Source organism: Phalacrocorax carbo, chromosome 1, assembly GCF_963921805.1.
Source record: "Phalacrocorax carbo chromosome 1, bPhaCar2.1, whole genome shotgun sequence".
NCBI classification, from domain to species: domain Eukaryota; kingdom Metazoa; phylum Chordata; class Aves; order Suliformes; family Phalacrocoracidae; genus Phalacrocorax; species Phalacrocorax carbo.
Genome location: NC_087513.1, coordinates 119325026 through 119340454, shown reverse-complemented (window position 1 = coordinate 119340454; position 15429 = coordinate 119325026). Strand labels below are relative to the sequence as shown.

The 15429-nt window shown below is 40.1% G+C and overlaps 1 protein-coding gene across 3 annotated transcripts in view; it reads left to right on the top strand.

Moving 5' to 3' along the window:
* The window catches only part of DSCAM (DS cell adhesion molecule), a 394607-nt gene that overhangs the window by 223887 nt on the left and 155291 nt on the right, over positions 1-15429 (top strand). For all 3 annotated transcript variants that reach the window (XM_064472090.1, XM_064472093.1, XM_064472101.1), the window contains one exon: positions 10946-11224. In XM_064472090.1, coding sequence (XP_064328160.1) covers positions 10946-11224 — 279 coding nt within the window. The remainder of the gene's footprint in view (positions 1-10945; positions 11225-15429) is intronic.

Here is a 15429-nt window from a genome sequence, read left to right as displayed (position 1 = left end):
AGCTGGCTGCAAAGTGCCCTGGCTACTTCAGCATGCCCTGGCCTTGACAAGACATTGTTATTTTAAAAAAGGTTAATATCCTGTCTTCATATGCTAAGCCTGAAATGTCAAAGGTGAGCTTTGTCAGATCTGAACAATTCTCAAGGTTCTGCTATTGTCAGTGGAGGTCAGCATCGCCACAGTGGTTTTTTTAGATGGCTGTGTATTGTTCTATTCTGTAACTACATAGTGATTTTACCTAACATATTAGCAGAGAGTCAAAAGTGGCCTGTTGCTTCAAAATATTAATGTTTTTGCTGTCTTTTCATTTTATAGATTCCGAAGTTAATGTGATGAGTTTTCAGGCACTTATATTAGATTCTGAGAAATACAAAATATGGTCCAGCTTGAATTGAAGTTTAAAGTACTCTGAAATATGACATTATAAGGGGGGTTAAGCAGTGCCTAAATCTCCTTATTTATAGCTCAGTTTCTCATACCACCAGTATACTTATTTTTTTTTCCAGAGAAACAGAGGGAGAATTATTGCCCATCTTCAACATCATGGGTACTTTGGTTTGTTCTCATTTCTGCTACAAGCTTCCTGGGTGACCTCAAACCAGTCATCTGAAGGGTGATTCAGAATGGATGACACTTAATGAGCTATTACTTGATATTTTGTTTCCTCCATGTTCTGTTCTGAAGACATGACTATCAATTTCCTCATGAGCTTTTCTGAGATGATAACCTCTGTGGTATCAAAGTGTTTCAGAAACAATGTATTCATTTTCAAAACCCACCTGGATGATCAAGAGTGCTTTGGCAAATGACAACTGAGACACAGAATGAACTTTAAAGTACCCACAAATTTTTGTATGTCCAATTTCAGAAGCCTACAGCTTGCTTTTTCGAGTTCACCCGCTGTTATATAGCATTTATATGTTCAAAGCTCTGCTCCCATTGACATGAAATTGCTTCTGAGAGTTCTTTTTCCTTCTTCAGATCAGTCACATCACCCAGCTTAGCAACCTCCTGGGAAAGACAGATTTAAGTCATTTAATTAACATTATCTGAGAGATCTGTGGCAAAGGTGAATCCAGAATTTGGCTCTAAAGGGCAGAATTTATCTGCATTATGTATACAACTGGCCTTTCTTGTCTGCAGTCCTCTACCACATTTACTGCCCACTTTCCAAACTCTCCAGTACATGAAGCATTCTTGTTCTATCTTGAATAAGGACTCGTTAAAAGCAGCATCCAAATAAAGATGTGCAACAGCAAGAGCGTGTAATGAAATATAGGAGGGCTGCCCATTCTGTAAGGTATTTTGGTATTTACAAAAATCCAAATGAAAGCAAAATCTTGAGGACGTTCATTGGAAGTCACTGTAAAGTCTCAGATAGGAGAACAGAAAGTTTCTTGACAATAGCTTCAATATTAAATCCTGTCTGCCAGAGAACCCAAGAGCAGGGCTTATAGAGCCTAGCTGTGCAGTCTCCCACCTGGCAGTCTGTCAGGAAGGCAAAAGGTTGGGAGCTAGGCACTTACGTGCAATTCGACCACATGAAATAAGTTGTCCCATTTTTTAGGAATTACTGGTGCCCTTGTCTGCATAGTCACCTATCCCAGAGGTCTGCAGAATCCAAATAACTGTGTCCTACAGAGAAGTGGCATGCCACCCCCCACCATACTTTGTTTGTCCCTTGCTCTGTCCCAAAATCTGAATCTTGGAAGCTAGCAGTCCTATAAGCTGGCTGATGGGAGCTGAGTGGATAAGCTGGCAGGAAAACACACAGGTTTCTGTTTGGCAGACATAGCTCTGTTGGAACCGTGTCCTGGTGCTAATGGAGCTTTTTGGAAATCAGTCCATCTTGGCATTATTTTTTTATATTTAGACAAATGGATTGGCCAGTTCTGAGTTCTGATAAAAAGCCATTAAAACTACCCACCTTGTAATGCATACCTAAATGTTGGGAGATGATGACTGTACTTACATAGTTAATTTCTGGTATTTTTACCTGTCAACCACTTGCCTTTGAAACAGTAACAATACCCTTTCAGCTTTGCTTTAGCTTATGTTAAATGCAATTTTCTTTTTTGATTTTTTGTAAAGTAAACTGAACCCCCTTTCCTCCCCCTCTTGCAAAGTGGAAACAGTAGTTACTGACATCCTCAGAAGTAATCACTGAGATTAGCCTTGCTAAGGATACTGCATAGGTCCTGGCCAGGAACAGAATTATTCTCAGCAGCACTAGTTTCTTACTCTGCATTTAGTCCAGGTCTAGTGGTTTGCCAGTGGAGTTCACAGACATCTGCCAACGGCAGAGGACCATTGAAGTCAGATCTCCTAAGGAGAAGAATATTCTGTAGAAGATGTAGGCTGTTGTGTTCATTCCTCCTAAGTATGACCTGTCCTCCTCAGTCTTCTCCAGCTCATCCTTGCCCAAGTCCTGGCTCTGCTCTGGGTTCCAAAACCAGTCTGCCCTCCCCATCTTTCCCATCTCAGTCCTTATTTCCTTAGCACCTTGTTCTTACGTCTCAAAACCAGTCTTCCCCTTCAGAGCTCCCAACCTTACTCCCAGCCTCCAGTTACAGTCCTTTCTTTCTGCCAGTCTTCACTTTCTCCATCTCCACCGGGTTTCAGTCTGTATCCCCCTTCATGCAGGTCTTTGTTCGCTGTCAGTGCTGTACCTCACCCTACTGCTTCCTTGTCCCAGCCTCGCATCCCCAGCCGGTTTCCCAAGTCCGCTTCACCAACCCACATCGCCTCTGCAGTCCCACTGCAAGCCTGCTCCCAACTTCTGACTTTCCCCCACTGCCCCTAAATCCGATTCTGTAATTCCCTTTTGTTATCCCGGACACTCCTTTGAGCTTCTGCTCCATTGTTTGCTGCTGCTATCTGCATGCCCAGCAATGCAGGCTGGTTCCCTGCTCTGATTCCTTGGCTGCCACATCTCCTTTCTTTCTCTCTGTGTTGAAATAACTTTTTTTCATGCTTCTTCAGCCCAGCACAGGCAGCTGTATGAGGACTAGGGAGACCAGTCTGCCTGCTTTCATTTCTGACATTTCACCAGACTCTGCCTGACCCACGTGTCTGGAACTGACTCAGCCACTGAAGGTGGTGCTAGAAGGTGTTCTGTGCTGCTTGAACTCTGGAAGCTCTTAGCTGTTAGTCACTAGAAAATGTCTTCCCAGGATGTGACAATTGTGGTGGTTTTGTCTATTTATTTACTTGTTTTTGCTCAGACTGCAAAATTTGGGCACCCTTGTGATGACTTTTCATAGGGACAGCAAGAATATCTGATGCTAGTGCCATCACCTGCTGAACTTGAAATCTATGCTGCTAACCATGGGGCAGGTGAGACTTCTCAGATTCTCACAATGATTTTTTTTCTTTCTGCTTTTATGGTAGGATCAATATATACTGCATCCCTAGTTTTTCACCCTCCCGCCTTATTCTTGGAAATGGCCAAACCGTTGTAGCTAAAACCTTCCAGCTGAAATGATTCAGCCTGAGGCAGCCACCCGGCCTGGAAAAATACTACCCAAACAAAAGTCAAACTGCAAGCAAACAAAAATAGTCTTGTAAGAAGTGTTGGCAAACAAAGGAAGAGGTTATATTACCCACCCAATCTGTAAGTTTCATATTTCTGTTGAAAAACAACCCTTCAAGTGGCAAGATGGTTAAATAAGAATAGCAGCATCTCTGCTACAGCATTTTAGTAGATTTCAAAGCATTTTAAAAACAGGAATGAGCCATTATCTTCATTTTTTTATTATGTAATTTATAGTAATAGTTTTCTCAGCTACAGTAAAAGCCATCAGTAGTAAGTGATGATTTTCTTTTCATCAGTCTCAAGGGACACACTTCTCATGTAAACAGCCTGCTGCTATTCACACTTCTCTAACAGAAATTAATTGAAAAAGAAGCCCCTGAGAGGGAAGGGTGCAGCATCATTAAAATAAAAATTGTGGTGTTCAAAAAGACTGTTTCTGATCTTGTAGAGCTTATATATCCCATTGATTTAGAAAGCTTATCATTTTCTTCTGCCAGAGTGATAGCACTTCACCTGTTGTGAACCACATAAAAGAATTGTATCAGCCTGTTTCTTTTTAGAAAACAAGCAAACCAAACAGGGGTTATTTCTAAATAACTTCATGTAGCAACTATTTAAATAGATTCTCCTCATCTTTCCTGGGAAGAATCTAGCTTTTTCTAATATATAAAATATTACTGGTGGATTTGCATTGCAGATCCTTTCAGGGAGGGCTGGTTTAGATAGTGAAAAATATGCAGACACAAAAGGGAAAAAGACATCAGGGGAAATCTTTCAAGGGTTCTTGGGACCACGGTGCATGCTGTCATCAAACAATCTGCTAATATTTCTATGCTTCAGTCTGTGGCATGGATTACAGCAAGTGTGAATTCAGTTCCATGCACGTATCTAAGAGGTAACTTTTTATCTGTCCTGACTGAACCTTGCCAATAATTTGAGTCAGAAGAAACTTCTGGACTTGATGTCCTTCAGATGCTTCTTTCATTGTACCACTTTCTGCCTTTCTTTCTCTCTGCCATCCAATATCTTTTTGGATCCCTCCAAGCTTGTTGCATCTTCTTCAGGAAGAAATATTCAGATCTGTCAAAGTGGCTGGAGTTGTCAAATGCAGGAATCATGCAAGGGCCATGTGGTGGGAACAGATGACAATGCCCAGTCATGCAAAAGGTCCTCCAAAAATCCACTTAACCATCATCCTCAGGTCACCTAATGGGCATGGGGACTCGTTACAGGGAGTAAGCAGTGGCAGCAGCCTGTGATATCTCCTATGTGAGAATCCCAGCATTGAACCCATAGAAATACCTGAAAAAAAGACTAAAACATTCTGGTATTCAATATGTAAGACTTGACAGTTCTGTATAAAATTTTTGCCATTCAACACACAACAACTCAAGGCTAACTTTGCATTAAAATAGCTGACTTACAGTCTTTAAAATCTCACAAGTGTCATGTGGATGCTGCAATTGTCTTAGTTTGTTGCAGTACACGTCTAACATACTATACTCCTAATGTCTTCACCTCTGACCCTGCAGAAAGTGGTCACCCAAATATGTATGTTAAAGTTGTTTCATTACTATCCTAGTCTTCATGACGAGGAATTAGTATGTACAAATATAAAACTTTTCAATTAAATCTAAAATAAAATCACTGGTTTTGTGCACAGTCTTATATCTTTCAAATACAGCTTAAGCTGGTGTAAGGATATGTTTGTTTATGAACTATGTAAACAATATGAAATGAGCCTTAATACTTGAATAAGAGCCTCAGCTAAGGAGCTCAAGGGTATCTGTATTTTATGCTTGGTTTTATCAAAAGCCAGCCCTCCTCTCTCTCTTACAATGCAGCTTTATTTACTTTGGTTTTGGGAGAAGGCCTATTCTTGCTCTTTTTTGCATGGATTTTGTCCATTATATTTGAAATACTTTCTTATTTATTTGTTAAAATTGCTCTTAAAATTTTAAGCACTTTACTGCATCAAGTTAGTATGAACTATGAGCAGTGTGTGTGTAAGTACATATAAGTAGTACACATAGAAAGTGAGACTGTGTGGGCACATGACAGTGCAGGTCTGGAGAATGCTGGCCTAATTTCAAATCAACGTGTAGAATACATAACAAGCAAAAAAAAGATTATATCAACCCTGTGAAAACAGAAGGGTGATATAAAATCAGCTGCTTATGTACAGTCCTGGGATAAAGTTGAAAAGGAAGCTAGTGTGAAATCAGTCAAACTTCTCACGGGAATGATTTTCAGAGCCAGAGAGCATTCTGTTAAAGTCCTCTCTCATCTAAATCTGGAACTTGTGGCTCTAGTGATTTAGTTGGTTTCAACTTTTCACAGTATTACTTGAGGACAAAGATCCCTTTAGATCATGTAGGGGCTAAACAAGGGCAATGGCTTCGGACCAGGTGCCAAAAGCATAGTAAAAATAACTAGCAAGTGCTTCTGGATACCTAGCCTACAAGTGAGGCTTTTTATCAGGTGGCCCTTTAATAATAAAGGTACCTGCTTGTTGTGTTAATATACTCTTGCAGCTGCTATCTTATCTTCAAATGAAGAAGGTTTTCCCTTTTTAAAAATGCAGCCCCTTGGGCAGAGAACTGAGCTTCCCACCATCCTAGGTTTGCAGGGTGCTTCATATGATAAGGGCATGCACTTTTCCCCTCACAATGGGGGCTGAAAGGAGATGGTTCAATAGAAGGATGAGACATGACATAAAAGCACTCTTCATTTCTACACAACATTTTGCATCCTCTCTTATTTTGGAGAAGCTCTTAGAACAGCATCAGGGAGCCTGTGAGCTACCGGTGTTGCATTGCGGGAAAGGGAGCGGGCACTAAGGTGAAGGGTGAAGTCTCTCTCATAATGGGAAATACGCACTACAGCATTTGCTCTGCCACACGCAGTGAGAGTTCCTGATAAAATACCACAGCTTGTTGTGATAAGATTTTAAAGATGTTTGAATACAGGGTTAATTTGGTAACAAATAAAGCTACAACTAGAGGGAAATGTTGTGCAACTGCAGAGGCATTACAGGGATTAGTTTGGCTCTTTTTTTTGTTTTCAATACGTACACTTAAAAAGGCCAAAAGAATATAACAGCTTTCCCTCTTTTCAAGACAGGATACATTAGCATACAACAAGGGAGCAGGGTATGAGGCTCGGCTCAGTAAATGCCATTAAGAGAGAGTTCGATGCATGACATGCCCTACTGATAAGGCTCAATATATACAAGAAAGAAGCAGAAAAATCTAGTGCTTCAGTGACTGTGCAATTGCTCAGACCATCACCCACAAGGGATGGAGATGTTTAGGAGAAACAATCGATCGCTGAGAAAACCTAAAAATGACTGAACTGTGGCTAGGCTTTGTGCAGAGACAAAACAGTTTTGGCTTTTGCACTCCCAGTGCATGAAATCTAGGGCCACATGGCTGCCTTAAAAGGCCACGTAATTTGGTGGTTATTACTTTGCATCAGCCAATGGACCTGTGTTGTGAGTATGCATTGCCAAAGGTATTTTATATTGTAGGCACAGCTCCTGCAACAGTGTTATTGGAAGATAACCCATCAGGGAACCGTTTCCAATGATAAAGCAGAGGAAGACTCATTTTACTATGCAGGACCACAGGAGAGGAACACCATGTTCACAAGGCTGCTGCAGGAGACAGGCTATCTGCAGGACACTCTGTTTTAGTGAATCATCTCAGCAGTTTCTTCCAAACTAACTCCCATAGAATAGAAGGCAAGAAATTAAGGATGTTCCTCTGCTAATGGAAAGCAGCAGGGAAGCGGTCCTTGCCCTCCTTTACAGTAATGTCCCAGAGGTACAGATGATCTTGCTAGGGCAAAAAACCATAATTTAAATCTTCCTGCATTAGCACTAATGAGGCTGGCCCATGCTCCTCTTCTTAAACAGACACTTAATTCAAGCACTTATCAATAAAGCGTTCCCAAGACATTGTCCTTCATTGCATGAAGCGGAGATTTTCACTCTTTTGCCTGTTGCAGGCAGAGGAAGAAACATGTCTTCAATGTACACATGCACACATACACATGCAGCCCTCTCTATATATAGTTAACATGCAACATCTTATATATAAAATAGCATAATTTAACAAAAAATCAAACAAGCTCTGAAGTATGGTCAAACTAAAGCTACATACAGGGAAGGAAAATACTTCACCACACCCTGATGTATTTTAAACACATCTGGCCTACTGTAACTTTTCTGTCTCAGAGATAAAGTAGTGTACATCCTTCTTATTTTTTTAGTGCTGGTTGGCAATGATACAGCTGTAGTTTAAAAAAAAAAGCCAACCCACCTGCTGGTTAATCAAACTTGATATTTTCCTCTGTCAGGGATATATGTCAACTTTTTATTGCAGGGATAGATGTAGATATATATACACACACACATACACACACACATATATATATCTTTATATATGGTAACTTTTGTATTTCAGAAATTATTTGCCTGACTTGAGGTATGATTTATTGTATGTTTCTAATAAGTGATTTTTTTTGTGATTGTTTCCTTCTTCAAACTAGCAGGACAAAAATTCATGGTATGTTAGGTCACCAGGAACTGCTTTTATCAGTCCAAACTAGTAAATACTGTAGCTGAAAAACATTCTTCAATACTTCAAAGTTATCACTAGACTATTTACTTTTTTTAAGTACTGATTTTAAATTACACACTGGCATTTAAAATAAGTTCCTTGTCAGGACGGCAAGCTGCTGCAGGTTGAATATATATTTCATTTTATGAAGCAGAAATAAATGTTGGTTTCCTCTGTATCTCAGAAACCTGAGTAGAGGGAAAATGTGCTGTCTATAAATATTTTAGCCAATTTCTGAAATGCTCTGCAGGCTGCTACTTAAATTTTAGAGTTGGTAAATGCAGCCTTGCAGATCAATATTTTCTGAAAAATACTTCAGTGTGACCTAATGATCTTGCTCCCTCTTTTCTTCATCAGGGAGATGGAAAGTAAAGATGCACATAACAATCCTTGAGCAATATGTTGTCTGACTTTTGATATCATTTGTCTGTGAAAGATTAGTTCAAATTTGTTACACATTCAGCAGAAAATACAGAAGCAATATGCCACCCTGTTGTGAATTTTAGCATATCTTTCAGTAATGATGGCTGAGACTAAGAGAAGGGTTTGGGCAGAAATGTGCTAACCAGCACAGTAAGGGGGGTACTTGGCATTTAGCAGATATTTGCACTCATCAAGGGGAAAGGTTATGTCAAAACCTTTTGACAGTCTCATTCTAAAAATCTCCCATTCCCACGTATATTCTAAACTGCTTGTCAATAAATGCTAAGAGAAATTTGGCCTTTTTCTGTTGATGCACAAAGAATCCAAAATATCTCATGTGAACACGTTAGCTGTGCTAAGGTAATTAGAAGAGGCAGGCAGACATTTTGCTTCACTTTGTGACACTAGGTCCCCAAGTGAAAAAGCAGTTAATTTTCAGTGCTCAAATTCAAATAAACACAGTAATTTATACGGAGTTTCTTTTTTCTGTATGCCTGATCTACCAGATTTTCAAAACGCAACAGGACAGGTTTTAGCAATTTGAGATACGACAGTCAGAAAAAGGCATTACAGCGTGTGAGAAAAATTTATCGCAGCAGCACTTCTCACAACTGCAGACAGCAAGCTGCTCTCGGAAGAAGTCCGGGAAAGCCTGTAAAGATGAGCTGTGGTACCCAGCACCTGATGGTGCACCTCTCTGTGGCAGCTGCACATGGTCATAACTTCTCCTCATCAAACGGCATCACGACTATGCCAGAAACAGTGGAGCTAGTACCTGATTTGTGCACTGTGATGTGCACACACACGAGCATTTGAACATGCCTTTGAACAACACCTTTACCCTTTGTGGGGTTTGGTATCCCTTCCTCAATGATAAACTTTCTTAATCCTTATGAAAGAACAGCCAACATATGCAATGATCAAAAGAAATGCATTGAACTACCATAGTAATGGTCACAAATACCTACCCCTACAACCCAGAAATAGGACACTGGCAAAAATACTGCTGGGGAAGTCAATGTGCATTGCAACCACTTTGAAGAGTTTTTCTGCTTCTTTCCTGCTTCAGTTCTGGGGAAAACACAGCCTTGGATTTGCTAAAGGGAGAAAGGACAAAAGAAACACGTTTAGATAAAGCCACCAGCTCCATTTTCTTCTGAAGCTAGCTAATATACAGCAGTATTAATGTTCTGCTGTGGGTTTCTTTCAATCTTTCCCATTAAAGAGGTTTAAATCTACTACAGAGTATATATAAGTAAACTCTCAGGCAAGAGTAGGAAAATGCACTCCTGTACCTAAGGTACATAAGCTCTAGGAACCTATTCTTTTCATAAATGAGGATTTGAGTACTGTTTGCAAAATTTGTTTTATAGTCTTTTCAGGAGTGATTGATAGAAATCTATCTTAGATCAATGCCCTGGATGTTAAAGTGCTCCCCTGAGAAAGGGAGAGGATTTCCGTTCCTTCATCTGGGTAGGTATTTGATTCTCAATTTACCAAATTGTTAGTGAATGTTCTGAAGACAACCCAGAGAAAGTGAGGCATCCCCATTAATTCCTGCTTTGCTTATTGAATCCAACCCACTGTTTCCTTTTTTCTTTTAATGAAAAATACCTGAAAACAAAATATTTTCTAAGAAGCTGAATTCTTCTCTATGATAGAAAATACGGGCATTTCTTTCCAAAAAAAAAAAAAAATAAAAGAAAGGAAGAAAGATTTGCCAAGCAAAATATGGTAAGCAGGAATTAAACACCAGCTTAAAAGTTTACACCTTGTACTGGTCCTCTGTTTAGAAATCAGCTTTAATTTAATTTGCAGTCCTGCAAGTACTGTATATGCCTTCCACTTCATACCTCTACCCAGTCTTATTGAGAACTGTGACTTGAAACACTAAGAAATAAGTGCCAGGATCAGTTAGAGAAGCTTACACCCCCATTCACCACATCCCAGAGGCAAAGCTGGGACCTCTTCCAGGTTTACTGTGACCCTAAGAAAAGCTTTCGCACCAGATCCTGAAAGCTGCTGAGCTCTTCCTGGACCGTCCACTCAATCCCACTGCTGAAAGTCCTGGTGAGGTACAAGTGTGATTTCTTGAAGAGGCACTTAATTCTCTTGCAGGAATGTGCCAGTGGTGCCTGGTTTCTCTAGAAGCCATGGGTTTCACTGCTTGTGATCTCTGCTTATGCATTGGGCAGTCAAGAAAAAAAAAGTATTTGCAAACAGTGTGATTTATTTTTAGCTAAACAATGTTCTGTGACTGTTGAAGGTGTTAATTTTATATATTCAGCACTGCACATCTGTTCCATTGTTATTTTCAGAAATGAAACCATAACTGCAATAGCTCCTCTTTCCTCTTTTGTTTCAGTTCCACCTTTTATTCAGCCTTTTGAGTTCCCGCGGTTCTCCATTGGGCAGCGGGTCTTCATTCCCTGCGTGGTGGTCTCCGGGGATTTGCCCATCACAATCACCTGGCAGAAGGATGGCAGGCCAATCCCAGCCAGCCTTGGGGTGACAATTGACAACATCGACTTCACCAGCTCCTTAAGGATTTCTAATCTTTCACTGATGCACAATGGGAATTATACCTGTATAGCTAGAAATGATGCAGCAGCTGTGGAGCACCAAAGCCAATTAATCGTGAGAGGTAAGTAGATGTAATTAGTTTGAAGGGCACCAGTTAAGTGGAATTTATCAGTATTTTGTAATGACATCTGTTTGATGGGAAGCATAAAAAAGAGGAAAATATGGTAATCCCTCTCTTCATAACAGAGAGCACACAGAGCAATGAAGCAGAGAAACTAATACGACTTCTATCTAAAAGTCTCAGAACTAATCAACAACACTGGAGTGCGGAGGGTGGATGGGGGAGCTACAGGACTGACTTCCTGGAAAATTTGGTGAGGCACAAGCCCATTCATTGGGACCAAGCCTTTGCAATGCCAACAGATTCTTCTCTGTTATTGTTTTAGTCTGATTATCTCCTTTTTTGATTTAGATCACCCTCTCATATAACATTATGTTAGTAAAAGCAAAGCATTGGTGTTGACTTCCCAGGGAAAAGCCTCTCCCTTGGTACTATGTTGTTGTTCTTTTTCTTATTTGTGTTTATTATGAAATTAGCATGATTCATTTGCTCAGGCTGACTTCACAACATTTTGCCTTGAAGTAGAGGTGAAAATATTTCCAGTAAGGAAATGTTTTATGTGGAAAAGACCTTTTCAAGAGATACCTTTCCTTCAATAGCTTTTACCTTTCAAGTCACACCTTAACCAAGTTTCCTTGGGATTATACCTTATAAAACATTTTCAAACTTACTGTGCAAAACTTCAACAAAACTAAATTGCTTCCTTTTCTTTCTGAAAGATTTTCAAAGTATTTTACATTTTCATTTTTTTAAAAATAAGACTGTTATAGTCTTCCCTCTCCACCATCTCCCTCTTGCTATCAAGCCATTAGACCCCTTGGAGAAAGAGAGCACATACTCTAATACTGCAAGTGACCCTGGTTATTTCTGCCTATTGCAGATCCCTACATCTTATATCCCCTTCCAGAAGTTTACCAAGACAAATCTTTAAAAAGACCCAGGGCTTTTTGCCATCTTTTCCAGGCTTTTTTTTCTCCCTCAGAAACTCACTTGAAGCAAAACTTTCTTCAACAGCTCTCCCTTTTAAGTCAAATCTTCCCACTTAATGGATTATTCCTAAGTTTTCTACTTATAGAATGTGTCTGCTTATTTTTTTTTAATGCTGGTATTACCAAAACACAGCAGCAAATAGGTCCATTGCTTTTTCAGTAGTTTTGGTATGAATATTACTTTAATAATTAAAAAAAAAAAGAATCACTGCTTTTAATCTTGTACTATTCAGTACGGAAGTCTATTACTTTCCCCATCTATCCAGTAATTCTTAAATTAAGTGGTTTAATTAACTACATGCGTTTAATTATTCTTTTCCTAAGCCATTCTGTTAGCTTTTAACCCTATCCATCATTCTAATAGTAAAAGATTTTTCTCACCTTCTCCTTTCCTGGAGAAGGGAAAATTGACAACCTCCTAACACAACAGACAGTCCACTGGCTATGTCTGCCTTACACAGAAATGTTGCATCTAATAACAGCTGAGGTTGTACCTGATTTGCAGCTATACTCCATGCTTGCATTGATGGAAATGAGTCATTTTAGCAACTCTGTACAGGCTCCTATAGGCATTTCATCAAACAGGGGTGGATCTCCAGAAAAAAAGAGAAAAAGAAAAGTTCACATAGGTAGTACCATTTAAAACTGTCTTTCTAGAAACACTGTCTATCCTTTTTTCAGCACTGAGATCCATGAGTCTGTAAGAGCTCAAGAGAGCCCTTGTGTAAGGATTTCTGCTCCTCACTGATTGGGGCAAGCCCGGCCTTCCCCTCATGGCATCCCTGCTGTCCCTGCCTTCTGTGGACTGCAGCAACCCTGCCTCCTGCTATCAGTGGGCAATCCATCTTCTGGCAAGCCCCTGGCTGGCCTGACCTCTGTCCCCTGGACACATCTGCCTCTTGCTGCCTTATTTGGCATGAATTCTTTTTCCCTCCTTGTCCAGCAGTTCTGAGGAGCCTGTTCTCACACCTCTTTCACGCTGCTGACAGCAACACCTCCATTTTCCCCTTGTGTGCTGCTGCACCAATTGCACTTCCTGATGAGGGCTCTGCCCCAGTGGTGAGATGACAGATGTTGGGTGCATGTACCTGAAGTACATCCTCATAAACCCATTAGTATGGTAGAGGGTAGCTTTTCACTCTGTTTTGCTCAGAGGCTTGCAGCCTCTGGAGTCCTAGTCCTGCAACTTCGTATGAGGGCTACTTTATTCTTTCCCTCTTCCTTATGTTTCTGTCCAGCTAGTGCTCTGCAGCAGACTCCTTTAAGCCTCTCTCCTCTCCCCTCTTCTCTACATCAATTTAAACAGTAATGTCTTCATTAGTTTTCCATATGCATCTGGGATAACAGTTCTCACTCAGAGGGAAAGGGGAAAATATATGATGTTTGACCTGAATTATCTGCAAAAACCCTGGACTGACCTCTTTCCCTTATATTGAACTGCTTCAGCTGTCTCATTTCCCATAGGTCAGAAGATGGACAGCCGTCAGATCACTGTTGGTCGGTACTCATCTGCATCCAACCTGACCTATACACATATAAGTAAAAACTTGCTTTCATGCTCTCTGTTTCTTTTTTGGGCTTTCTGATCCCTCCTCATCTTTTTGTTCATAGGTGCAGGTGCCATAGAACTGAAATATAATATTTTTCTAAATCAGCTAAGCAGTTTTTTCTCCAAATAAAGGGAGAAGAAATGGTGTTTAAACTTCTCTTGTTTCTAACCCACATTGTCCGATGGTTTCTCATCAGCGTGCTTTAAACTTAAATGGCGGCTTTCCTAAATGTCAGGGGATGTGTTCTGGGAATATCTCATTTATGTGAAGTATGTGCATTTTGATATGACAGTAGACAGTGAATGCGAGAGGAAAAGAAAGGGAAATATGGCTGTTCCCCAGAAAGTTCCTTTTTCATTATCTATACCATTATTGTACTAGTTTTAAAAGTAGACCTAAAAACAATGAATGTTATCATGTTTCCAAAATAAGTGGCAGTCCATATCATTTTACAGTACATGGGTAGACTTAGAAGTAGCATCTAAATCCAGTCCATTCCTAAGATGAATGAAGAAACACAGGCCAACAGCTTGGTGCTAAATTTGAATTAATAGTGAGTACACACACTTTTGCAGAATCCATACAGCCACGTAAGTTCTTTGGCTTTACAACCTGAGATTTTATTTCCTCAATATTTTCTCTGTCAAATCACACGTATCTGGTGTTTTTTAGCATTCATATTTTTTATGTTAAGTTTTAAGTTTATTAAATAAATTTCCTATATTATTCCTACAAAAAGAGGTTTTCATATCTAAGCTGCACTGCCATTTTGGCAGGACTATTAAATGACAAAAGAAAAACAAGCACTAGTCTCTTAAAATCTGTGGGCACCTTATGGTAAATCCTCATTACTGTTCCCATTATTTTGTGCTCTACAAAAGCAACCAGGTGGCAACAAGGACCCGTAAAAATACCTGGCCAGCAAGGCTGGATTTTCCCTGCCTTAAATATCAGAGGAAGATGACTGGCTTCCATAGAGCTTCCTTGCAGACCATCACGTAGGAGATGGAAGGCACCTGCAGAGAGAAAGTGAGAGGAGAAAGCTTTTGAGCAGCTCTGCAGCCCTGGGTAAGAAGATCTTAGGGCAATCCTAGTTCTCTCTGCCATGGATTTCTTGGTGAGGACCTAGAAGTGAGACGCTCTAAACATTGATCTGTCAGTATCCCTCTCAACAATTTATTAGTCAATTTTAGACAAATTGGAAGTGGAGAGAATGTCTCCAGTGGAGCTGAAAGCCTAAAAACTTAATAAAAAGAGGTGATGGATTAGAAGCACCTTTACTGAATGTAATGCTAGACACCAGAGAATCTACTCAGGCGAGCCCATCTGCAAACACAAGAAATGTTCCAACTGGAGGCTGTACTCACCCATGAGATACAAATCCACAGAAAAGCAAGCTTGATTAGTCTTAATGTTTATGGAATGTCTTTTAAAAGCTCATTAATTACCCACTAGAGGAAGCCTACCACCTTCACTGCTTCTAGGGACTGTGTGTGGGAAGTCCAGGTGAGTGAGAACAGCAGTTACCTTCTTAAAATCTTGGACTCTGCCAGATCCTGGCCAGCAGTTCCTCTGGAAATGCATAAAATGTTTGCAGGCTAGAAGGGTTTCTCAGAAACTCATAAAGCATTATTATTTCAATTATTTTATTTCTTGTCGCACTCTC